Source organism: Oncorhynchus gorbuscha, unplaced genomic scaffold (assembly GCF_021184085.1).
Source record: "Oncorhynchus gorbuscha isolate QuinsamMale2020 ecotype Even-year unplaced genomic scaffold, OgorEven_v1.0 Un_scaffold_4671, whole genome shotgun sequence".
Taxonomy (NCBI): domain Eukaryota; kingdom Metazoa; phylum Chordata; class Actinopteri; order Salmoniformes; family Salmonidae; genus Oncorhynchus; species Oncorhynchus gorbuscha.
In genome coordinates, this window is record NW_025748640.1 from 5,159 (window position 1) to 30,618 (window position 25,460).

Consider the following 25,460-nt stretch of genomic DNA (forward strand, 5'->3'; position numbering starts at 1 on the left):
TCAGTAAAAACCTGTAGAACGGCAGAGAGGAACGACATCATCTACATACTCATCACCACCACCCTTCCCAATCAGTGGCAGTGCATTCATGTCTGCTGTAATGGGTGGGGACATGTTGGGGATATGTTGGGACATGTTGGGGACATGTTGGGGACATGTTGGGGACATGTTGGGGATATGTTGGGGATATGTTGGGGACATGTTGGGGATATGTTGGGGATATGTTGGGGACATGTTGGGGACATGTTGGGGATATGTTGGGGACATGTTGGGGACATGTTGGGGACATGTTGGGGACATGTTGGGGACATGTTGGGGACATGTTGGGGACATGTTGGGGACATGTTGGGGATATGTTGTGGATATGTTGAGGAACCACCTGTTGGCACTTCCTCCTGTGAGTCCCAGGACTTCAGACTGGCCTTCTTTAGAGCTGCCTCACCACTCACCTAAACACACTTCCTCATATCAGTGTCCTCATTACACTCTGATCTGGCCCCCATCAGTATCCTCATTATCAGTGTCCTCATTCTGATCAACACCCCCCATCAGTATCCTCATTACACTCTGATCACACCCCCATCAGTATCCTCATTACACTCTGATCAACACCCCCCATCAGTATCCTCATTACACTCTGATCAACACACCCCCCATCAGTATCCTCATTACACTCTGATCAACCCCCCACAGTATCCTCCCCTGATCAACACACCCCTATCAGTATCCTCATTACACTCTGATCAACACACCCCCCTATCAGTATCCTCATTACACTCTGATCAACACCCCCCCATCAGTATCCTCATTACACTCTGATCAACACCCCCCATCAGTATTCTCATTACACTCTGATCAACACCCCCCCATCAGTATCCTCATCACACTCTGATCAACACCCCCCATCAGTATCCTCATCACACTCTGATCAACACCCCCCATCAGTATCCTCATCACACTCTGATCAACACCCCCCATCAGTATCCTCATTACACTCTGATCAACAACACCCCCCCATCAGTATCAGTGTCCTCATTACACTCTGATCAACACCCCCCATCAGTATCAGTATCCTCATTACACTCTGATCAACACCCCCCCCATCAGTATCCTCATTACACTCTGATCAACCCCCCCCCATCAGTATCCTCATTACACTCTGATCAACACCCCCCTATCAGTATCCTCATTACACTCTGATCAACACACCCCCCCATCAGTATCCTCATTACACTCTGATCAACACCCCCCCATCAGTATTCTCATTACACTCTGATCAACACCCCCCCCATCAGTATCCTCATCACACTCTGATCAACACCCCCCCCTATCAGTATCCTCATCACACTCTGATCAACACCCCCCCCATCAGTATCCTCATCACACTCTGATCAACACCCCCCATCAGTATCCTCATTACACTCTGATCAACACCCCCCCCCCATCAGTATCAGTATCCTCATTACACTCTGATCAACACCCCCCCATCAGTATCCTCATTACACTCTGATCAACACCCCCCATCAGTATCAGTATCCTCATTACACTCTGATCAACACCCCCCCCATCAGTATCCTCATTACACTCTGATCAACACCCCCATCAGTATCCTCATTACACTCTGATCAACACCCCCCCATCAGTATCCTCATTACACTCTGATCAACACCCCCCATCAGTATCCTCATTACCCTCTGATCAACACCCCCCCCATCAGTATCCTCATTACCCTCTGATCAACACCCCCCCATCAGTATCCTCATTACACTCTGATCAACACCCCCATCAGTATCCTCATTACACTCTGATCAACACCCCCATCAGTATCCTCATTACACTCTGATCAACACCCCCCTATCAGTATCCTCATTACACTCTGATCAACACCCCCCCATCAGTATCCTCATTACACTCTGATCAACACCCCCCCTATCAGTATCCTCATTACACTCTGATCAACCCCCTATCAGTATCCTCATTACACTCTGATCAACACCCCCCCCTATCAGTATCCCCATTACACTCTGATCAACACCCCCCTATCAGTATCCTCATTACACTCTGATCAACACCCCCCCCCATCAGTATCCTCATTACACTCTGATCAACCCCCCTATCAGTATCCTCATTACACTCTGATCAACACCCCCCCATCAGTATCCTCATTACACTCTGATCAACCCCCCTATCAGTATCCTCATTACACTCTGATCAACACCCCCCCCTATCAGTATCCTCATTACACTCTGATCAACACCCCCCTATCAGTATCCTCATTACACTCTGATCAACACCCCCCCCCATCAGTATCCTCATTACACTCTGATCAACACCCCCCCCTATCAGTATCCTCATTACACTCTGATCAACACCCCCTATCAGTATCCTCATTACACTCTGATCAACACCCCCCTATCAGTATCCTCATTACACTCTGATCAACACCCCCCTATCAGTATCCTCATTACACTCTGATCAACACCCCCCCCTATCAGTATCCTCATTACACTCTGATCAACACACACAGACAGATGGAGAGAGAGAAGGAGATACCATACCTCATCTCTCATGTAAACACAGACAGGAGTGGAACCTGATTCAGACAACTCAGATGCTCTGTAGAGAAGAAGAGAGAGGAGGAGGAGGAGGAGGAGGAGGAGGAGGAGAGAGAACAAAAATAGGGATTCTGTGATTCAAAACAAACACACACCTGGGTGGTCTCACCTGTCTGGAAACAAACACACACCTGGGTGGTCTCACCTGTCTGGTGTTGAGTGAGTCTACGTGTGAGCAACTGTGTGTGGTGTGTGGTGGTGTGTGTGGTGTGTGTGGTATGTGTGGTATGTGTGTGTGTGTGGTATGTGTGTGGTGTGTGTGTGGTATGTGTGGTGTGCGTGTGTGTGCGTGTGGTGTGTGTGTGTGTGCGTGTGTGTGTGTGTGTGGAATGTGTGTGTGTGTGTGGAATGTGTGTGTGTGTGTGGAATGTGTGTGTGTGTGTGGAATGTGTGTGTGGAATGTGTGTGTGTTGTGTGTGGAATGTGTGTGTGGAATGTGTGTGTGTTGTGTGTGTGTGTGTGTGTGTGTGTGTGTGTGTGTGTGTGTGTGTGTGTGTGTGTGTGTGTGTGTGTGTGTGTGTGTGTGTGTGTGTGTGTGTGTGTGTGTGTGTGTGTGTGTGTGTGTGTGTGTGTGTGTGTGGTATGTGTGGTATGTGTGGTATGTGTGTGTGTAATGTGTGGTGTGTGTGTGGTGTGTGGTGTGTGTGTGGTGTGTGGTGTGTGTGTGGTGTGTGTGTGGTATGTGTGTGTGGTGTGTGTGTGTGGTATGTGTGTGTGTGGTATGTGTGTGTGTGTGTGTGTGTGGTATGTGTGTGTGTGTGTGTGTGGTATGTGTGTGTGTGTGTGTGGTATGTGTGTGTGTGTGTGTGTGTGGTATGTGTGTGTGGTATGTGTGTGTGTGTGTGTGTGTGTGTGTGTGTGTGTGTGTGTGTGTGTGTGTGTGTGTGTGTGTGTGTGTGTGTGTGTGTGTGTGTGTGTGTGTGTGTGTGTGTGTGTGTGTGTGTGTGTGTGTGTGTGGTGTGTGTGTTTGTCTCCATTAAAAACCACTGAACCATAACTGTATCATTGCAGGTCGTCTCCTAAACACAGTAACTTCTCCCTGGCTTGTTGTTCCCCCAGATTCCCGGGCGGAGCGGAGCCGACATTCATTCTGGAAGCTTCCGTGGCAAAGATTTAGTGATGATGTCATCACAGAGAAGAAAGGGGCGACGGACAGACAGCTGGTCTCAAAGAGAGTAAATGTTATTGTTTTTGCCTAATTCCGTTTACTTTCTTTCCTAAATTCTGTTTTCTCCGTGTTGCTTTTCCAGGTTTCCGATTTCAAAAACAACGACGTTGGATGTTCAGTCCACAACGAGGCTTAAACCACATCAGAAGACCACTTAAGGTCTGGGGAAAATAGAACAAATGTAGATTTTTGGGTGTAGTTACCCTTTAATGCCAGTGATCACCAGGACGAGACAGTTGTCCACTACACTAAGACAGTTGTCCACTACACTAAGAGACAGTTGTCCACTACACTAAGACCGCTGTCCACTACACTAAGAGACCGCTGTCCACTACACTAAGAGACCGCTGTCCACTACACTAAGAGACCGCTGTCCACTACACTAAGAGACCGTTGTCCACTACACTAAGAGACCGTTGTCCACTACACTAAGAGACAGTTGTCCACTACACTAAGAGACCGTTGTCCACTACACTAAGAGACCGCTGTCCACTACACTAAGAGACCGCTGTCCACTACACTAAGAGACCGTTGTCCACTACACTAAGAGACCGCTGTCCACTACACTAAGAGACCGTTGTCCACTACACTAAGAGACCGCTGTCCACTACACTAAGAGACCGCTGTCCACTACACTAAGAGACCGCTGTCCACTACACTAAGAGACCGCTGTCCACTACACTAAGAGACCGCTGTCCACTACACTAAGAGACCGTTGTCCACTACACTAAGAGACCGTTGTCCACTACACTAAGAGACCGTTGTCCACTACACTAAGAGACCGTTGTCCACTACACTAAAAGACAGTTGTCCACTACAATAAGAGACCGTTGTCCACTACACTAAGAGACCGCTGTCCACTACACTAAGAGACCGCTGTCCACTACACTAAGAGACCGCTGTCCACTACACTAAGAGACAGTTGTCCACTACACTAAGAGACTGCTGTCCACTACACTACACTGAGAGACCGCTGTCCACTACACTAAGAGGCCGCTGTCCACTACACTACAATAAGAGACCGTTGGCCACTACAATAAGAGACCGCTGTCCACTACACTAAGAGACCGCTGTCCACTACACTAAGAGACCCCTGTCCACTACACTAAGAGACCGCTGTCCACTACACTAAGAGACCGCTGTCCACTACACTAAGAGACCGCTGTCCACTACACTAAGAGACCGCTGTCCACTACACTAAGAGACCGCTGTCCACTACACTAAGAGACCGCTGTCCACTACACTAAGAGACCGCTGTCCACTACACTAAGAGACCGCTGTCCACTACACTAAGAGACCGCTGTCCACTACAATAAGAGACAGTTGTCCACTACACTACACTAAGAGACCGTTGTCCACTACACTAAGAGACCGTTGTCCACTACACTAAGAGACCGTTGTCCACTACACTAAGAGACCGTTGTCCACTACACTAAGAGACCGTTGTCCACTACACTAAGAGACCCCTGTCCACTACACTAAGAGACCCCTGTCCACTACACTAAGAGACCGTTGTCCACTACACTAAGAGACCGTTGTCCACTACACTAAGAGACCGTTGTCCACTACACTAAGAGACCGTTGTCCACTACATTTACATTTAAGTCATTTTGCAGACGCTCTTATCCAGAGCGACTTACAAATTGGCTACACTAAGAGACCGCTGTCCACTACACTAAGAGACCGCTGTCCACTACACTAAGAGACCGCTGTCCACTACACTAAGAGACCACTGTCCACTACACTAAGAGACCGCTGTCCACTACACTAAGAGACCGCTGTCCACTACACTAAGAGACCGCTGTCCACTACACTAAGAGACCGCTGTCCACTACACTAAGAGACAGTTGTCCACTACACTAAGAGACCGCTAAGAGACCGCTGTCCAAATCAAAATCAAATCAAATCAAATTTATTTATATAGCCCTTCGTACATCAGCTGATATCTCAAAGTGCTGTACAGAAACCCAGCCTAAAACCCCAAACAGCAAACAATGCAGGTGTAAAAGCACGGTCCACTACACTAAGAGACCGTTGTCCACTACACTAAGAGACAGTTGTCCACTACACTAAGAGACCGCTGTCTACACTAAGAGACAGTTGTCCACTACACTAAGAGACAGTTGTCTACACTAAGAGACAGTTGTCCACTACACTAAGAGACAGTTGTCCACTACACTAAGAGACCGCTGTCCACTACACTAAGAGACCGCTGTCCACTACACTAAGAGACCGCTGTCCACTACACTAAGAGACCGCTGTCCACTACACTAAGAGACCGCTGTCCACTACACTAAGAGACCGCTGTCCACTACACTAAGAGACCGCTGTCCACTACACTAAGAGACCGCTGTCCACTACACTAAGAGACCGCTGTCCACAGGCTGGGGAGAGAGTAGTAGAGAGGGTAGAGGGTAGAGAAAGAGTAGAGAGAGGGAGAGAGAGAGTAGAGAGAAGCTGGGAGAGAGTAGAGAGAGGGGTAGAGGGGTAGAGAAAGAGAGAGAGAAAGAAAGAGAGTAGAGAGAGAGAGTAGAGAGAGAGTAGAGAGAGAGTAGAGAGAGAGAAGAGAGAGAGAATAGAGAGAGTAGAGAGAAGCTGGGGAGAGAGTAGAGAGAGAGAAGAGAGAGAGAATAGAGAGAGTAGAGAGAGAGAGTAGAGAGAAGCTGGGGAGAGAGTAGAGAGAGAGAATAGAGAGAGTAGAGAGTGCGAGTAGAGAGCGGCTGGAGAGAGAGTAGAGAGAGTAGAGGTTGGGGAGAGAGTAGAGGTTGGGGAGAGAGTAGAGGTTGGGGAGAGAGTAGAGGTTGGAGAGAGAGTAGAGGTTGGAGAGAGAGTAGAGATTGGGGAGAGAGTAGAGGTTGGAGAGAGAGTAGAGGTTGGAGAGAGAGTAGAGGTTGGAGAGAGAGTAGAGGTTGGAGAGAGAGTAGAGGTTGGAGAGAGTAGAGGTTGGAGAGAGAGTAGAGGTTGGAGAGAGAGTAGAGGTTGGGGAGAGAGTAGAGGTTGGGAGAGAGAGTAGAGGTTGGGGAGAGAGTAGAGGTTGGGGAGAGAGTAGAGGTTGGGGGAGAGAGTAGAGGTTGGGGAGAGAGTAGAGGTTGGGGAGAGAGTAGAGGTTGGGGAGAGAGTAGAGGTTGGAGAGAGTAGAGGTTGGAGAGAGTAGAGGTTGGAGAGAGTAGAGGTTGGAGAGAGTAGAGGTTGGAGAGAGTAGAGGTTGGAGAGAGAGTAGAGGTTGGGGAGAGAGTAGAGGTTGGGGAGAGAGTAGAGGTTGGAGAGAGAGTAGAGGTTGGAGAGAGAGTAGAGGTTGGAGAGAGAGTAGAGGTTGGAGAGAGAGTAGAGGTTGGAGAGAGAGTAGAGGTTGGAGGGAGAGTAGAGGTTGGAGAGAGAGTAGAGGTTGGAGAGAGAGTAGAGGTTGGAGAGAGAGTAGAGGTTGGAGAGAGAGTAGAGGTTGGAGAGAGAGTAGAGGTTGGGGAGAGAGTAGAGGTTGGGGAGAGAGTAGAGGTTGGGGGAGAGAGTAGAGGTTGGGGAGAGAGTAGAGAGGTTGGAGAGAGTAGAGGTTGGAGAGAGTAGAGGTTGGAGAGAGTAGAGTTTGGGGAGAGAGTAGAGGTTGGGGAGATAGTAGAGGTTGGGGAGATAGTAGAGGTTGGGGAGAGAGTAGAGGTTGGGGAGAGAGTAGAGGTTGGAGAGAGAGTAGAGAGGTTGGAGAGAGAGTAGAGAGGTTGGAGAGAGAGTAGAGAGGTTGGAGAGAGTAGAGGTTGGAGAGAGTAGAGGTTGGAGAGAGTAGAGGTTGGGGAGACAGTAGAGAGGTTGGAGAGAGAGTAGAGAGGTTGGAGAGAGAGTAGAGAGGTTGGAGAGAGTAGAGGTTGGAGAGAGTAGAGGTTGGAGAGAGTAGAGGTTGGGGAGAGAGTAGAGGTTGGAGAGAGAGTAGAGGTTGGAGAGAGAGTAGAGAGTGGGGAGAGAGTAGAGGTTGGGGAGAGAGTAGAGGTTGGAGAGAGTAGAGGTTGGAGAGAGTAGAGGTTGGAGAGAGTAGAGGTTGGAGAGAGTAGAGTTTGGGGAGAGAGTAGAGGTTGGGGAGATAGTAGAGGTTGGGGAGATAGTAGAGGTTGGGGAGATAGTAGAGGTTGGGGAGAGAGTAGAGGTTGGGGAGAGAGTAGAGGTTGGAGAGAGAGTAGAGAGGTTGGAGAGAGAGTAGAGAGGTTGGAGAGAGTAGAGTTTGGAGAGAGTAGAGGTTGGAGAGAGTAGAGGTTGGAGAGAGTAGAGGTTGGGGAGAGAGTAGAGGTTGGAGAGAGAGTAGAGAGGTTGGAGAGAGAGTAGAGGTTGGAGAGAGTAGAGGTTGGAGAGAGTAGAGGTTGGAGAGAGTAGAGGTTGGAGAGAGTAGAGGTTGGAGAGAGTAGAGGTTGGGGGTGAGGAGAAAGAAAACAGGGGAGAGAAAAAAGGAGAGTAGGAGGAGAGCAGAGGGGTTGTTGTAACTTGGCACACTCCTGGTCTGCAACTCTTTGATCGCAGTGTTCAGCACTCACTCATAAAAATAACAAACCTCTGGTCTTGGCAGGCAGGCAGGCAGGCAGGCGAGCACGCACGCACGCACACACACACACACACACACACACACACACACACACACACACACACACACACACACACACACACACACACACACACACACACACACACACACACACACACACGACTGCACTTGGGCGATCAGTGACAACCCTACCTACCTGGTCTGGGGAAAGTGTGTGAGCAGCTCCCATAGTGTCTGTCCACTGGAGAAAGTACCCTGGAGTCTGGTACCATCTTCCATCTGCAGGGCAATACGCACCTGAGGAACACACACAGAATACAACACACTGTTTTACAACACACACAGAAACAGAACACACAGAAACAGAACATACCGTTATTGAACACAGACAACTCATTTACCAAACACACACACCGCATCTAGAGAACACACACACACACCGCATCTAGAGAACACACACACACACCCCGCATCTAGAGAACACACACACACACCCCACATCTAGAGAACACACACACACACCGCATCTAGAGAACACACACACCGCATCTAGAGAACACACACACCGCATCTAGAGAACACACACACACACCGCATCTAGAGAACACACACACACCGCATCTAGAGAACACACACCCACACACACCGCATCTAGAGAACACACACACACACACCGCATCTAGAGAACACACACACACACACCGCATCTAGAGAACACACACACACACCGCATCTAGAGAACACACACACACCGCATCTAGAGAACACACACACCGCATCTAGAGAACACACACACACACACACACCGCATCTAGAGAACACACACACACCGCATCTAGAGAACACACACACACACCCCGCATCTAGAGAACACACACACACACCCCACATCTAGAGAACACACACACACACCGCATCTAGAGAACACACACACCGCATCTAGAGAACACACACACCGCATCTAGAGAACACACACCCACACACACCGCATCTAGAGAACACACACACACCGCATCTAGAGAACACACACCCACACACACCGCATCTAGAGAACACACACACACACACCGCATCTAGAGAACACACACACACACACCGCATCTAGAGAACACACACACACACCGCATCTAGAGAACACACACACACACACCGCATCTAGAGAACACACACACACACACCCCGCATCTAGAGAACACACACACACACACAACCCGCATCTAGAGAACACACACACACACCCCGCATCTAGAGAACACACACACACACCCCGCATCTAGAGCACACACACACACACCCCGCATCTAGAGAACACACACACACACACACACACCCCGCATCTAGAGAACACACACCCCGCATCTAGAGAACACACACACACACACCCCGCATCTAGAGAACACACACACCGCATCTAGAGAACACACACACCGCATCTAGAGAACACACACACTGCATCTAGAGAACACACACACCGCATCTAGAGAACACACACACCGCATCTAGAGAACACACACACCGCATCTAGAGAACACACACACCGCATCTAGAGAACACACACACCGCATCTAGAGAACACACACACCGCATCTAGAGAACACACACACCGCATCTAGAGAACACACACCCACACACACCGCATCTAGAGAACACACACACCGCATCTAGAGAACACACACCCACACACACCGCATCTAGAGAACACACACCCACACACACCGCATCTAGAGAACACACACACACACACCGCATCTAGAGAACACACACACACACCGCATCTAGAGAACACACACACACACCCCGCATCTAGAGAACACACACACACACCCCGCATCTAGAGAACACACACACACCCCGCATCTAGAGAACACACACACACCCCGCATCTAGAGAACACACACACACCCCGCATCTAGAGAACACACACACACACACACACACACACACACACACACACACACACACACACACACACACACACACACACACACACACACACACACACACACACACACACAGCATCTAGAGAACACACACACACACACACACACAGCATCTAGAGAACACACACACACACACACACACACACACACACAGCATCTAGAGAACACACACACACACACACACAGCATCTAGAGAACACACACACACACACAGCATCTAGAGAACACACACAGCATCTAGAGAACACACACACACACACAGCATCTAGAGAACACACACACACACACAGCATCTAGAGAACACACACACACACACAGCATCTAGAGAACACACACACACACACAGCATCTAGAGAACACACACACACACACAGCATCTAGAGAACACACACACACACACACACACACACACACACACACACACACACACACACACACACACACACACACACACATCTAGGGAACACACACACACACATCTAGGGAACACACACACACACACATCTAGGGAACACACACACACACACATCTAGGGAACACACACACACACACATCTAGGGAACACACACACACACACACACACACACACACACACACACATCTAGGGAACACACACACACAGGGAACACACACACACATCTTTGGAACACACACACACACACATCTAGGGAACACACACACACACATCTAGGGAACACACACACACGCATCTAGGGAACACACACACACGCATCTAGGGAACACACACACACGCATCTAGGGAACACACACACACACACATCTAGGGAACACACACACACGCATCTAGGGAACACACACACACGCATCTAGGGAACACACACACACACATCTAGGGAACACACACACACGCATCTAGGGAACACACACACACACATCTAGGGAACACACACACACACATCTAGGGAACACACACACACGCATCTAGGGAACACACACACACACATCTAGGGAACACACACACACACATCTAGGGAACACACACACACACACATCTAGGGAACACACACACACACACACATCTAGGGAACACACACACACACATCTAGGGAACACACACACACAGGGAACACACACACCCATCTAGGGAACACACACACACACACATCTAGGGAACACACACACGCATCTAGAGAACACACACACACATCTAGGGAACACACACACACGCATCTAGGGAACACACACACACACATCTAGGGAACACACACACACGCATCTAGGGAACACACACACACACATCTAGGGAACACACACACACACATCTAGGGAACACACACACACACACACATCTAGGGAACACACACACACACACACACACATCTAGGGAACACACACACACACACACACACATCTAGGGAACACACACACACACACACACACATCTAGGGAACACACACACACACACATCTAGGGAACACACACACACACATCTAGGGAACACACACACACACATCTAGGGAACACACACACACAGGGAACACACACACCCATCTAGGGAACACACACACACACACATCTAGGGAACACACACACACCCATCTAGGGAACACACACACACCCATCTAGGGAACACACACAGACCCATCTAGGGAACACACACACACCCATCTAGGGAACACACACACACCCATCTAGGGAACACACACACACCCATCTAGGGAACACACACACACCCATCTAGGGAACACACACCCATCTAGGGAACACACACCCATCTAGGGAACACACACACCCATCTAGGGAACACACACACCCATCTAGGGAACACACACACCCATCTAGGGAACACACACACCCATCTAGGGAACACACACACCCATCTAGGGAACACACACCCATCTAGGGAACACACACAGAGCCAGAATTCCTATTCAGAGCTATTAGTCACCCAGAGAACTACAGCCATGATCACAGAGATGATTATCCTGAATACAGTTTATAACACAACACGGGCACAGCTTCAAACACTCCTCTACCTGCACTCCTCCTGACACACAGCCATGTTGTTACAGTTTATAACACAACACGGGCACAGCTTCAAACACTCCTCTACCTGCACTCCTCCTGACACACAGCCATGTTGTTACAGTTTATAACACAACACGTGGCACAGCTTCAAACACTCCTCTACCTGCACTCCTCCTGACACACAGCCATGTTGTTACAGTTTATAACACAACACGGGCACAGCTTCAAACACACCTCTACCTGCACTCAAACACTCCCTCCTGACTGACACACAGCCATGTTGTTACAGTTTATAACACAACACGGGCACAGCTTCAAACACTCCTCTACCTGCACTCCTCCTGACACACAGCCATGTTGTTACAGTTTATAACACAACACGGGCACAGCTTCAAACACTCCTCTACCTGCACTCCTCCTGACACACAGCCATGTTGTTACAGTTTATAACACAACACGGGCACAGCTTCAAACACTCCTCTACCTGCACTCCTCCTGACACACAGCCATGTTGTTACAGTTTATAACACAACACGGGCACAGCTTCAAACACTCCTCTACCTGCACTCCTCCTGACACACAGCCATGTTGTTACAGTTTATAACACAACACGGGCACAGCTTCAAACACTCCTCTACCTGCACTCCTCCTGACACACAGCCATGTTGTTACAGTTTATAACACAACACGGGCACAGCTTCAAACACTCCTCTACCTGCACTCCTCCTGACACACAGCCATGTTGTTACAGTTTATAACACAACACGGGCACAGCTTCAAACACTCCTCTACCTGCACTCCTCCTGACACACAGCCATGTTGTTACAGTTTATAACACAACACGGGCACAGCTTCAAACACTCCTCTACCTGCACTCCTCCTGACACACAGCCATGTTGTTACAGTTTATAACACAACACGGGCACAGCTTCAAACACTCCTCTACCTGCACTCCTCCTGACACACAGCCATGTTGTTACAGTTTATAACACAACACGCTTCAAACACTCCTCTACCTGGCACAGCATGTTGTTACAGTTTTCAAACACTCCTCTACCTGCACTCCTCCTGACACACAGCCATGTTGTTACAGTTTATAACACAACACGGGCACAGCTTCAAACACTCCTCTACCTGCACTCCTCCTGACACACAGCCATGTTGTTACAGTTTATAACACAACACGGGCACAGCTTCAAACACTCCTCTACCTGCACTCCTCCTGACACACAGCCATGTTGTTACAGTTTATAACACAACACGGGCACAGCTTCAAACACTCCTCTACCTGCACTCCTCCTGACACACAGCCATGTTGTTACAGTTTATAACACAACACGGGCACAGCTTCAAACACTCCTCTACCTGCACTCCTCCTGACACACAGCCATGTTGTTACAGTTTATAACACAACACGGGCACAGCTTCAAACACTCCTCTACCTGCACTCCTCCTGACACACAGCCATGTTGTTACAGTTTATAACACAACACGGGCACAGCTTCAAACACTCCTCTACCTGCACTCCTCCTGACACACAGCCATGTTGTTACAGTTTATAACACAACACGGGCACAGCTTCAAACACTCCTCTACCTGCACTCCTCCTGACACACAGCCATGTTGTTACAGTTTATAACACAACACGGGCACAGCTTCAAACACTCCTCTACCTGCACTCCTCCTGTTTATAACACAACACACAGCCATGTTGTTACAGTTTATAACACAACACGGGCACAGCTTCAAACACTCCTCTACCTGCACTCCTCCTGACACACAGCCATGTTGTTACAGTTTATAACACAACACGGGCACAGCTTCAAACACTCCTCTACCTGCACTCCTCCTGACACACAGCCATGTTGTTACAGTTTATAACACAACACGGGCACAGCTTCAAACACTCCTCTACCTGCACTCCTCCTGACACACAGCCATGTTGTTACAGTTTATAACACAACACGGGCACAGCTTCAAACACTCCTCTACCTGCACTCCTCCTGACACACAGCCATGTTGTTACAGTTTATAACACAACACGGGCACAGCTTCAAACACTCCTCTACCTGCACTCCTCCTGACACACAGCCATGTTGTTACAGTTTATAACACAACAGCTTCAACACCTCTACCTGCACCTCCTGCACAGTTACTTATAACACAACAACACTTCAAACACTCTACCTGCACTCCTCCTGACACACAGCCATGTTGTTACAGTTTATAACACAACACGGGCACAGCTTCAAACACTCCTCTACCTGCACTCCTCCTGACACACAGCCATGTTGTTACAGTTTATAACACAACACGGGCACAGCTTCAAACACTCCTCTACCTGCACTCCTCCTGACACACAGCCATGTTGTTACAGTTTATAACACAACACGGGCACAGCTTCAAAAACACTCCTACAGTTTATAACACAACACCTGCACTCCTCCTGACACACAGCCATGTTGTTACAGTTTATAACACAACACGGGCACAGCTTCAAACACTCCTCTACCTGCACTCCTCCTGACACACAGCCATGTTGTTACAGTTTATAACACAACACGTGGCACAGCTTCAAACACTCCTCTACCTGCACTCCTCCTGACACACAGCCATGTTGTTACAGTTTATAACACAACACGGGCACAGCTTCAAACACTCCTCTACCTGCACTCCTCCTGACACACAGCCATGTTGTTACAGTTTATAACACAACACGTGGCACAGCTTCAAACACTCCTCTACCTGCACTCCTCCTGACACACAGCCATGTTGTTACAGTTTATAACACAACACGGGCACAGCTTCAAACACTCCTCTACCTGCACTCCTCCTGACACACAGCCATGTTGTTACAGTTTATAACACAACACGGGCACAGCTTCAAACACTCCTCTACCTGCACTCCTCCTGACACACAGCCATGTTGTTACAGTTTATACACACAACACTCCTCTACCTGCACTCCTCCTGACACACAGCCATCTAGGGAACACACACAACACTCCTCTTGTTACAGTTTATAACACAACACTCCTCTACCTGCACTCCTCCTGACACACAGCCATGTTGTTACAGTTTACCAAGCAGGCTTTCATGGTCTGCCACATCTAGACTCCCTGTAACATGGGAATCATCCACAAAGACCTAACAACTCATTCCATAAACACATGACTTCACTAAACACAGTCTGAGAGGATCAGACATGAACCACATTCACACAGCTGTTAAACGCCCTGTAACGTCAACAAACAGTCCATGGCAATCAATCCAGCACATTTTATATATAAGGCCCTTTCTACATCAGCTGATGTCTCAAAAGTGTTTATACAGAAACTCAGCCTAAAACCCCAAACAGCAAGCAATGCAGATGTAGAAGCACGGTGGCTAGGAAGAACTCCCTATAAAGGCAGGAACCTAGGAAGAGACCTAGAGAGGAACCAGACTCTGAGGGGTCAGTCCTCTTCTGACTGAACCTAGGATGTCTGACTGTCTATGGAGGTGTGGAACGTAAACACTACATGTATGTTGGTAGCGTGTTGTATGTGTTTTCTCGGTGGGTGGGAGGTCACTTGGCACATGTTGATGACACGGGTGCTGTCAGAGGATTGATGATGTCATTAAGAAAGGACCTGACCTCTTCTCAGAGCCCCAGTGGAAACAGCAGACGTCATCCCAGATGGATGATGACCCATGTTAACTTAATCCAGAGCCGGCCAGTTGTTTACCCATCACTCACTGTGGTGACTAGCTAACATGGAAAACATGTTTCCCCCCCAGGACACCGGCAGAGTTAAAAAGGATGAAGAAAATGTGTTTTTAACAACTAACCATTTGTAAAAATAGAAACAGGGGAACTATGTTGGATGAGAACTGTGAGTCAGAACGTGGGACAGAGAGACAGAGCGGGTCTATAAACAGAGGGGTAGAGAGAGGGGTCTATAAACAGAGGGGTAGAGAGAGGGGTATATAAACAGAGGGGTAGAGAGGGGGGTATATAAACAGAGGGGTAGAGAGAGGGGTCTATAAACAGAGGGGTAGAGAGGGGTATATAAACAGAGGGGTAGAGAGAGGGGTATATAAACAGAGGCGTAGAGAGAGGGGTATATAAACAGAGGGGTAGAGAGAGGGGTATATACACAGAGGGGTAGAGAGAGGGGTATATACACAGAGGGTAGAGAGAGGGGTATATACACAGAGGGTAGAGAGAGGGGTATATAAAGAGAGGGGTATATAAACAGATGGGTAGAGGGGTAGAGAAAGAGAGGGGTATATAAAGAGAGGGGGAGAGAGGGGTAGAGAAAGAGAGGGGTAGAGAGGGGTAGATAGAGGGGTAGAGAAGGAGCTCGGCAATAAACAAATGGGGGCAAGAAATGTGAATTGTTTCTCTCAAGAAAAGGGCGCCATTGAAAGGAGTGATTACTGGGGTAAAGGAGGGATTACTGGGGTAAAGGAGTGATTAATGGGGTAAAGGAGTGATTAATGGGGTAAAGGAGGGGTAAAGGAGGGATTAGTAGATCTGTACCAGTACAGAGGGAGGAGGGGTGTGAGTAGTAGATCTGTATCAGTACAGAGGGAGGAGGGGTGTGAGTAGTAGATCTGTACCAGTACAGAGAGAGGGATCCTGAGAGGAGGGGTGTTAGTAGTAGATCTGTACCAGTACAGAGGGAGGAGGGGTGTGAGTAGTAGATCTGTATCAGTACAGAGGGAGGAGGGGTGTTAGTAGTAGATCTGTACCAGTACAGAGGGAGGAGGGGTGTGAGTAGTAGATCTGTACCAGTACAGAGAGAGGGATCCTGAGAGGAGGGGTGTGAGTAGTAGATCTGTATCAGTACAGAGGGAGGAGGGGTGTGAGTAGTAGATCTGTACCAGTACAGAGGGAGGAGGGGTGTGAGTAGTAGATCTGTACCAGTACAGAGAGAGGGATCCTGAGAGGAGGGGTGTTAGTAGTAGATCTGTACCAGTACAGAGAGAGGGATCCTGAGAGGAGGGGTGTGAGTAGTAGATCTGTATCAGTACAGAGGGAGGAGGGGTGTGAGTAGTAGATCTGTACCAGTACAGAGGGAGGAGGGGTGTGAGTAGTAGATCTGTACCAGTACAGAGAGAGGGATCCTGAGAGGAGGGGTGTGAGTAGTAGATCTGTATCAGTACAGAGGGAAGAGGGGTGTGAGTAGTAGATCTGTACCAGTACAGAGGGAGGAGGGGTGTGAGTAGTAGATCTGTACCAGTACAGAGGGAGGAGGGGTGTGAGTAGTAGATCTGTATCAGTACAGAGGGAGGAGGGGTGTGAGTAGTAGATCTGTATCAGTACAGAGGGAGGAGGGGTGTGAGTAGTAGATCTGTATCAGTACAGAGGGAGGAGGGGTGTGAGTAGTAGATCTGTACCAGTACAGAGGGAGGAGGGGTGTGAGTAGTAGATCTGTACCAGTACAGAGGGAGGGATCCTGAGAGGAGGGGTGTGAGTAGTAGATCTGTATCAGTACAGAGGGAGGAGGGGTGTGAGTAGTAGATCTGTACCAGTACAGAGGGAGGAGGGCTGTGAGTAGTAGATCTGTACCAGTACAGAGGGAGGAGGGGTGTGAGTAGTAGATCTGTACCAGTACAGAGAGAGGAGGGCTGTGAGTAGTAGATCTGTACCAGTACAGAGGGAGGAGGGGTGTGAGTAGTAGATCTGTACCAGTACAGAGAGAGGGATCCTGAGAGGAGGGGTGTGAGTAGTAGATCTGTATCAGTACAGAGGGAAGAGGGGTGTGAGTAGTAGATCTGTACCAGTACAGAGGGAGGAGGGGTGTGAGTAGTAGATCTGTACCAGTACAGAGGGAGGAGGGGTGTGAGTAGTAGATCTGTATCAGTACAGAGGGAGGAGGGGGTGTGAGTAGTAGATCTGTATCAGTACAGAGGGAGGAGGGTGTGAGTAGTAGATCTGTATCAGTACAGAGGGAGGAGGGGTGTGAGTAGTAGATCTGTACCAGTACAGAGGAGGGGTGTGAGTAGTAGATCTGTACCAGTACAGAGGAGGGATCCTGAGAGGAGGGGTGTGAGTAGTAGATCTGTATCAGTACAGAGGAGGAGGGGTGTGAGTAGTAGATCTGTACCAGTACAGAGGGAGGAGGGGTGTGAGTAGTAGATCTGTACCAGTACAGAGGGAGGAGGGCTGTGAGTAGTAGATCTGTACCAGTACAGAGGGAGGAGGGGTGTGAGTAGTAGATCTGTACCAGTACAGAGGGAGGAGGGGTGTGAGTAGTAGATCTGTACCAGTACAGAGGGAGGAGGGGTGTGAGTAGTAGATCTGTACCAGTACAGAGGGAGGAGGGGTGTGAGTAGTAGATCTGTACCAGTACAGAGGGAGGAGGGGTGTTAGTAGTAGATCTGTACCAGTACAGAGGGAGGGATCCTGAGAGGAGGGGTGTGAGTAGTAGATCTGTACCAGTACAGAGGGAGGGATCCTGAGAGGAGGGGTGTGAGTAGTAGATCTGTATCAGTACAGAGGGAGGGATCCTGAGAGGAGGGGTGTGAGTAGTAGATCTGTACCAGTACAGAGGGAGGGATCCTGAGAGGAGGGGTGTGAGTAGTAGATCTGTACCAGTACAGAGGGAGGGATCCTGAGAGGAGGGGTGTGAGTAGTAGATCTGTATCAGTACAGAGGAGGGATCCTGAGAGGAGGGTGTGAGTAGTAGATCTGTACCAGTACAGAGGGAGGGATCCTGAGAGGAGGGGTGTGAGTAGTAGATCTGTACCAGTACAGAGAGAGGGATCCTGAGAGGAGGGGTGTGAGTAGTAGATCTGTATCAGTACAGAGGGAGGAGGGGTGTGAGTAGTAGATCTGTACCAGTACAGAGGGAGGAGGGGTGTGAGTAGTAGATCTGTACCAGTACAGAGAGAGGGATCCTGAGAGGAGGGGTGTGAGTAGTAGATCTGTATCAGTACAGAGGGAAGAGGGGTGTGAGTAGTAGATCTGTACCAGTACAGAGGGAGGAGGGGTGTGAGTAGTAGATCTGTACCAGTACAGAGGGAGGAGGGGTGTGAGTAGTAGATCTGTATCAGTACAGAGGGAGGAGGGGTGTCAGTAGTAGATCTGTATCAGTACAGAGGGAGGAGGGGTGTGAGTAGTAGATCTGTATCAGTACAGAGGGAGGAGGGGTGTGAGTAGTAGATCTGTACCAGTACAGAGGGAGGAGGGGTGTGAGTAGTAGATCTGTACCAGTACAGAGGGAGGGATCCTGAGAGGAGGGGTGTGAGTAGTAGATCTGTATCAGTACAGAGGGAGGAGGGGTGTGAGTAGTAGATCTGTACCAGTACAGAGGGAGGAGGGGTGTGAGTAGTAGATCTGTACCAGTACAGAGGGAGGAGGGGTGTGAGTAGTAGATCTGTACCAGTACAGAGAGAGGAGGGCTGTGAGTAGTAGATCTGTACCAGTACAGAGGGAGGAGGGGTGTGAGTAGTAGATCTGTACCAGTACAGAGAGAGGGATCCTGAGAGGAGGGGTGTGAGTAGTAGATCTGTATCAGTACAGAGGGAAGAGGGGTGTGAGTAGTAGATCTGTACCAGTACAGAGGGAGGAGGGGTGTGAGTAGTAGATCTGTACCAGTACAGAGGGAGGAGGGGTGTGAGTAGTAGATCTGTATCAGTACAGAGGGAGGAGGGGTGTGAGTAGTAGATCTGTATCAGTACAGAGGGAGGAGGGGTGTGAGTAGTAGATCTGTATCAGTACAGAGGGAGGAGGGGTGTGAGTAGTAGATCTGTACCAGTACAGAGGGAGGAGGGGTGTGAGTAGTAGATCTGTACCAGTACAGAGGAGGGATCCTGAGAGGAGGGTGTGAGTAGTAGATCTGTATCAGTACAGAGGGAGGAGGGGTGTGAGTAGTAGATCTGTACCAGTACAGAGGGAGGAGGGCTGTGAGTAGTAGATCTGTACCAGTACAGAGGGAGGAGGGGTGTGAGTAGTAGATCTGTACCAGTACAGAGGGAGGAGGGGTGTGAGTAGTAGATCTGTACCAGTACAGAGGGAGGAGGGTGTTTAGATCTGTACCAGTACAGAGGGAGGAGGGGTGTGAGTAGTAGATCTGTACCAGTACAGAGGGAGGAGGGGTGTTAGTAGTAGATCTGTACCAGTACAGAGGGAGGGATCCTGAGAGGAGGGGTGTGAGTAGTAGATCTGTACCAGTACAGAGGGAGGGATCCTGAGAGGAGGGGTGTGAGTAGTAGATCTGTATCAGTACAGAGGGAGGGATCCTGAGAGGAGGGGTGTGAGTAGTAGATCTGTACCAGTACAGAGGGAGGGATCCTGAGAGGAGGGGTGTGAGTAGTAGATCTGTACCAGTACAGAGGGAGGGATCCTGAGAGGAGGGGTGTGAGTAGTAGATCTGTACCAGTACAGAGGGAGGGATCCTGAGAGGAGGGGTGTGAGTAGTAGATCTGTATCAGTACAGAGGCCAACAAGTGATACACGTTTCATTAAGATGGGGTTTTTAGCATTTATATCAATGGTTATCAACTGTACTGCAGGGATAGTAAGTCACAGCAAATTGAGGTTGTAGCAGCTCAGAGAGGTATTTAGGTGTGTAGACAGAAGAGTTACAGGGTGTGTTATGGTGGTGGCAGCTGCAGAGAGGTATTTAGGTGTGTAGACAGAAGAGTTACAGGGTGTGTTAAGTGGTGGTAGCTGCAGAGGTATTTGGGTGTGTAGACATCAGAAGAGTTACAGGGTGTGTTAAGTGGTGGTGGCAGCTGCAGAGAGGTATTTGGGTGTGTAGACATCAGAAGAGATCTGTAGCAGCTGCAGAGAGTGATTTGGGTGTGTAGACATCAGAAGAGTTACAGGGTGTGTTGTGGTGGTAGCTGCAGAGGTATTTGGGTGTGTAGACAGAAGAGTTACAGGGTGTGAGTGGTGGTAGCTGCAGAGGTATTTGGGTGTGTACCAGTTACAGAGTGGGGTAGCTGCAGAGGTATTTGGGTGTGTAGACAGAAGATCAGGGTGTGTTATGGTGGTGGCAGCTGCAGAGAGGATTTAGGTGTGAGACAGAAGAGTTACAGGGTGTGTTAAGTGGTGGTAGTGCAGAGAGATTTGGGTCTGTATCAGTACAGGGTGTGAGTGGTGGTGGCAGCTGCAGAGAGGTAGGTCTGTAGACAGAAGAGTTACAGGGTGTGAGTGGTGGTGGCAGCTGCAGAGAGGTATTTGGGTGTGTAGACATCAGAAGAGTTACAGTGGGTGTGTTAGGTGGTGGTGGCAGTGCAGAGAGGTATTTGGGTGTGTAGACAGAAGAGTTACAGGGTGTGAGTAGCAGCTGCAGAGAGGTATTTAGGTGTGTAGACAGAAGAGTTACAGGGTGTGTTATGGTGGTGGCAGCTGCAGAGAGGTATTTGGGTGTGTAGACATCAGAAGAGTTACAGGGTGTGTTACCAGTAGCAGCTGCAGAGAGGATTTGGGTGTGTAGACATCAGAAGAGTTACAGGGTGTGTTGTGGTGGTAGCAGCAGCAGGAGGTAGGGTGTGTAGACATAGTAGATCTGGTAGCAGCTGCAGAGAGGATTTGGGGGTGTAGACATCAGAAGAGTTACAGTAGCAGCTGCAGAGAGGTATTTGGGTGTGTAGACAGTAGATCTGTACAGGGTGTGTTGTGGGGTGGCAGCTGCAGAGAGGTATTTGGGTGTGTAGACATCAGAAGAGTTACAGAGCAGCTGCAGGAGGTATTTGGGTGTGTAGACAGAAGAGTTACAGGGTGTGTTAAGTGGTGGTGGCAGCTGCAGAGGTATTTGGGTGTGTAGACAGAAGAGTTACAGGGTGTGTACCAGTAGCAGCAGGGAGGTAGGGGTGTGTAGTAGTTACAGGGTGTGAGTGGTGGTGGCAGCTGCAGAGAGGTATTTGGGGTGTAGACAGAAGAGTTACAGGGTGTGTTGTGGTGTAGCAGCTGCAGAGAGGTATTTGGGTGTGTAGACAGAAGAGTTACAGGGTGTGTTGTGGTGGTAGCAGCTGCAGAGAGGCCATTTAGGTGTGTAGACAGAAGAGTTCAGGGTGTGTTATGGTGGTGGCAGAGAGAGGTATTTGGGTGTGTAGACAGAAGAGTTATCAAGGGTGTGTTATCAACTGTACTGCAGAGAGGTAGTGTAGACAGAAGTAAGTCACAGCAAATTGTGTTGTGGTGTAGCAGCTGCAGAGAGGTATTTGGGTGTGTAGACAGAAGAGTTACAGGGTGTGTTGTGGTGGTGGCAGCTGCAGAGAGGTATTTGGGTGTGTAGACATCAGAAGAGTTACAGGGTGTGTTGTGGTGGTAGCAGCTGCAGAGAGGTATTTGGGTGTGTAGACAGAAGAGTTACAGGGTGTGTTAAGTGGTGGTGGCAGCTGCAGAGAGGTATTTGGGTGTGTAGACATCAGAAGAGTTACAGGGTGTGTTGTGGTGGTAGCAGCTGCAGAGAGGTATTTGGGTGTGTAGATCAGAAGAGTTACAGGGTGTGTTAGTGGTGGTGGCAGCTGCAGAGAGGTATTTGGGTGTGTAGACAGAAGAGTTACAGGGTGTGTTAAGTGGTGGTAGCTGCAGAGGTATTTGGGTGTGTAGACAGAAGAGTTACAGGGTGTGTTAAGTGGTGGTGGCAGCTGCAGAGAGGTATTTGGGTGTGTAGACAGAAGAGTTACAGGGTGTGTTAAGTGGTGGTGGCAGCTGCAGAGAGGTATTTGGGTGTGTAGACAGAAGAGTTACAGGGTGTGTTAAGTGGTGGTGGCAGCTGCAGAGAGGTATTTGGGTGTGTAGACAGAAGAGTTACAGGGTGTGTTAAGTGGTGGTGGCAGCTGCAGAGAGGTATTTGGGTGTGTAGACAGAAGAGTTACAGGGTGTGTTGTGGTGGTGGCAGCTGCAGAGAGGTATTTGGGTGTGTAGACAGAAGAGTTACAGGGTGTGTTGGGGTGTGGCAGCTGCAGAGGTATTTGGGTGTGTAGACAGAAGAGTTACAGGGTGTGTTAAGTGGTGGTGTTTCATCCTTTCAGGCTGTTGGCCTGTTGGACTAAATAGATATAAATAGAGGAGTAGGGTGGTGTTATTTACATGTTTTGTGAGTGTTAGATTCATTTAGATGGTAGGGTATTTCACGCAGAGTATAAGGGAGTTGTACACCAGTCTAGTAGGTGGCGGTAATGCAACATATTGGATGCAGAGAGCCAAAGGGGCACCATGGAACATTTTATCAAATGCAACAGTAATGTTGTTATGACCATAATGAAGCAGAAGTAGTAGAATGGATGCTGTTTCCTGGACATGGTGAAGTCATGCTGCACGCCACACACACAATAGTTTCACCTACCGGGCTGTCGGTCCCTGTCTGTTTCCGGGTGCTGGTCACCACCTCCAGCTTGGCATTGTTTGGCACGCTGGCAAACCTCCACTGAAGCGACAGGTCCAGAACGTTCCTCTGAAATCTGTCAAAGGGATGGATGGAGAGGGAGGGATGAGGCTTTAGTGAAAGAGCAGTGTCCTGAGCCCCGTATACAAAGGGCATGGACAGAGGGCACACACGACTAGCCATCCCTCCCCCTCCACTCAATCACAGCTTCATCATAGTTCAGTTTGATGATTTGGGTACCACTACAAAACATCCACGGAAAATGTTGTAATAAAGAGGATATCTAGCTAGTCTTTCAGTTCACAGAGCTAGCCAGCTAACTTTAGCACGTCTAGAGACCGAGTTAGCTAGCTAGGCTAACAACAAAGCTCTCAACTCACTTTAAACCGTGGTCGTCAGGATTAATTCCATGTTTCTTGCAGACGTCTTCGAGGACCTAAATACAAAGTATTGGTTATCTATCAGCTAAACAAGTTAACTAGCAAAGCAACTTACTTTGTGCAGACAAAGAGAGAAAAACGAGCGGGCTAAACTGAACAGTCATTGTTCAGCCGACATGAAAAGATCACTCTCGTTTTCATAACCTAGAAAAGGGAGACAGTTATTTTAAACGCAGACTTAGTAGAGCAGGAAATCAGCTTTATTACTACCTACCTGTAGCAAAGGTGTGTTTGGTGATATTTTTACGGTTTGTCTTCTTCCATTGGGAGTCAGAACTGTCACTGTTGTGCTGGCCGCCATTGTGGTGTGACGTCCGGTTGTTTGTTTGAATAAACTTTATTGACACAATTGTCTTTATGGCCCACTGTGGTAGCATCAGCGTGTGTGTGACTATCTGTACCTGTGTGTGATATGGTATTGTGTTAAAGGGGACGCCAAGTGTGTGGTGATGGTGTGTTCCATTCTATTGGTGTCTGCTCTGTAGCAGAGGGGGAGAGGGGTTGGTGGCAGGGGGAGGCAGATGAGATGGAGGGGAGAGGGGTTGGTGGCAGGGGGAGGCAGATGAGATGGAGGGGAGAGGGGTTGGTGGCAGGGGGAGGCAGATGAGAGAGAGATGGAGGGGGAGAGGGGTTGGTGGCAGGGGGAGGCAGATGAGAGAGAGATGGAGGGGGAGAGGGGTTGGTGGCAGGGGGAGGCAGATGAGAGAGAGATGGAGGGGGAGCGAGGAGGAGGGTTTAAGAGGGCTGAACATTTTTCTGGTGCCTTCCTGGACTCATGGGGACTGGTGCCTTCCTGGACTCATGGGGACTGGTGCCTTCCTGGACTCATGGGGACTGGTGCCTTCCTGGACTCATGGGGACTGGTGCCTTCCTGGACTCATGGGGACTGGTGCCTTCCTGGACTCATGGGGACTGGTGCCTTCCTGGACTCATGGGGACTGGTGCCTTCCTGGACTCATGGGGACTGGTGCCTTCCTGGACTCATGGGGACTGGTGCCTTCCTGGACTCATGGGGACTGGTGCCTTCCTGGACTCATGGGGACTGGTGCCTTCCTGGACTCATGGGGACTGGTGCCTTCCTGGACTCATGGGGACTGGTGCCTTCCTGGACTCATGGGGACTGGTGCCTTGATCTAGACATTCTGGTATGGTACCCACACTCATACGCTCACACACACACACACACACACACACACACACACACACACACACACACACACACACACACACACACACACACACACACACACACACACACACACACACACACACACACACACACACCAAGGAGTTCTAATTACTTCCAACTGCTCTCAGTCTTTAATGGGGGAGAGAAGGAGGAGGAGAGGTGAGAGAACAGGGGAGAGGAGAGAAGGAGGAGGAGGAAGGGTGAGATAACTGGGGAGAGGAGTGGAGGAGAGAAGGAGGAGGAGGAAGGGGGAGATAACAGGGGAGAGGA

At 49.4% G+C, this 25,460-nt stretch overlaps 1 protein-coding gene and 1 long non-coding RNA gene across 2 annotated transcripts; both read right to left on the minus strand.

The window, feature by feature from the left end:
* Positions 1–24,360, minus strand: LOC124028686 (tether containing UBX domain for GLUT4-like). Its single transcript, XM_046340684.1, has 7 exons — positions 24,216–24,360; positions 23,942–23,997; positions 23,523–23,637; positions 8,499–8,599; positions 2,559–2,616; positions 380–449; positions 1–11 (listed from the first exon to the last, which is right to left on the minus strand). The coding sequence occupies exons 1-7, from the start codon at positions 24,300–24,302 to the stop codon at positions 1–3; spliced, it is 498 nt and encodes a 165-aa protein (XP_046196640.1). The 5' UTR covers positions 24,303–24,360.
* LOC124028687 lies at positions 13,959–15,147 on the minus strand. Its single transcript, XR_006837630.1, has 3 exons — positions 14,667–15,147; positions 14,419–14,572; positions 13,959–14,300 (listed from the first exon to the last, which is right to left on the minus strand). It is a non-coding gene; the product is annotated as an uncharacterized LOC124028687 (long non-coding RNA).
* Positions 24,361–25,460: the final 1,100 nt, after the last annotated feature.

Coding starts and splice junctions, on each gene's coding strand:
- LOC124028686 (XM_046340684.1), bottom strand. CDS start 24,302: ATGGCGGCCAGCACAACAGTGACAGTTCTGACTCCCAATGGAAGAAGA. Junction 23,638..23,941: donor CCTGACGACCACGGTTTAAA/GTGAGTTGAGAG, acceptor TCCCTTTGACAG/ATTTCAGAGGAACGTTCTGG. Junction 2,617..8,498: donor ACACACTTTCCCCAGACCAG/GTAGGTAGGGTT, acceptor TCTTCTCTACAG/AGCATCTGAGTTGTCTGAAT.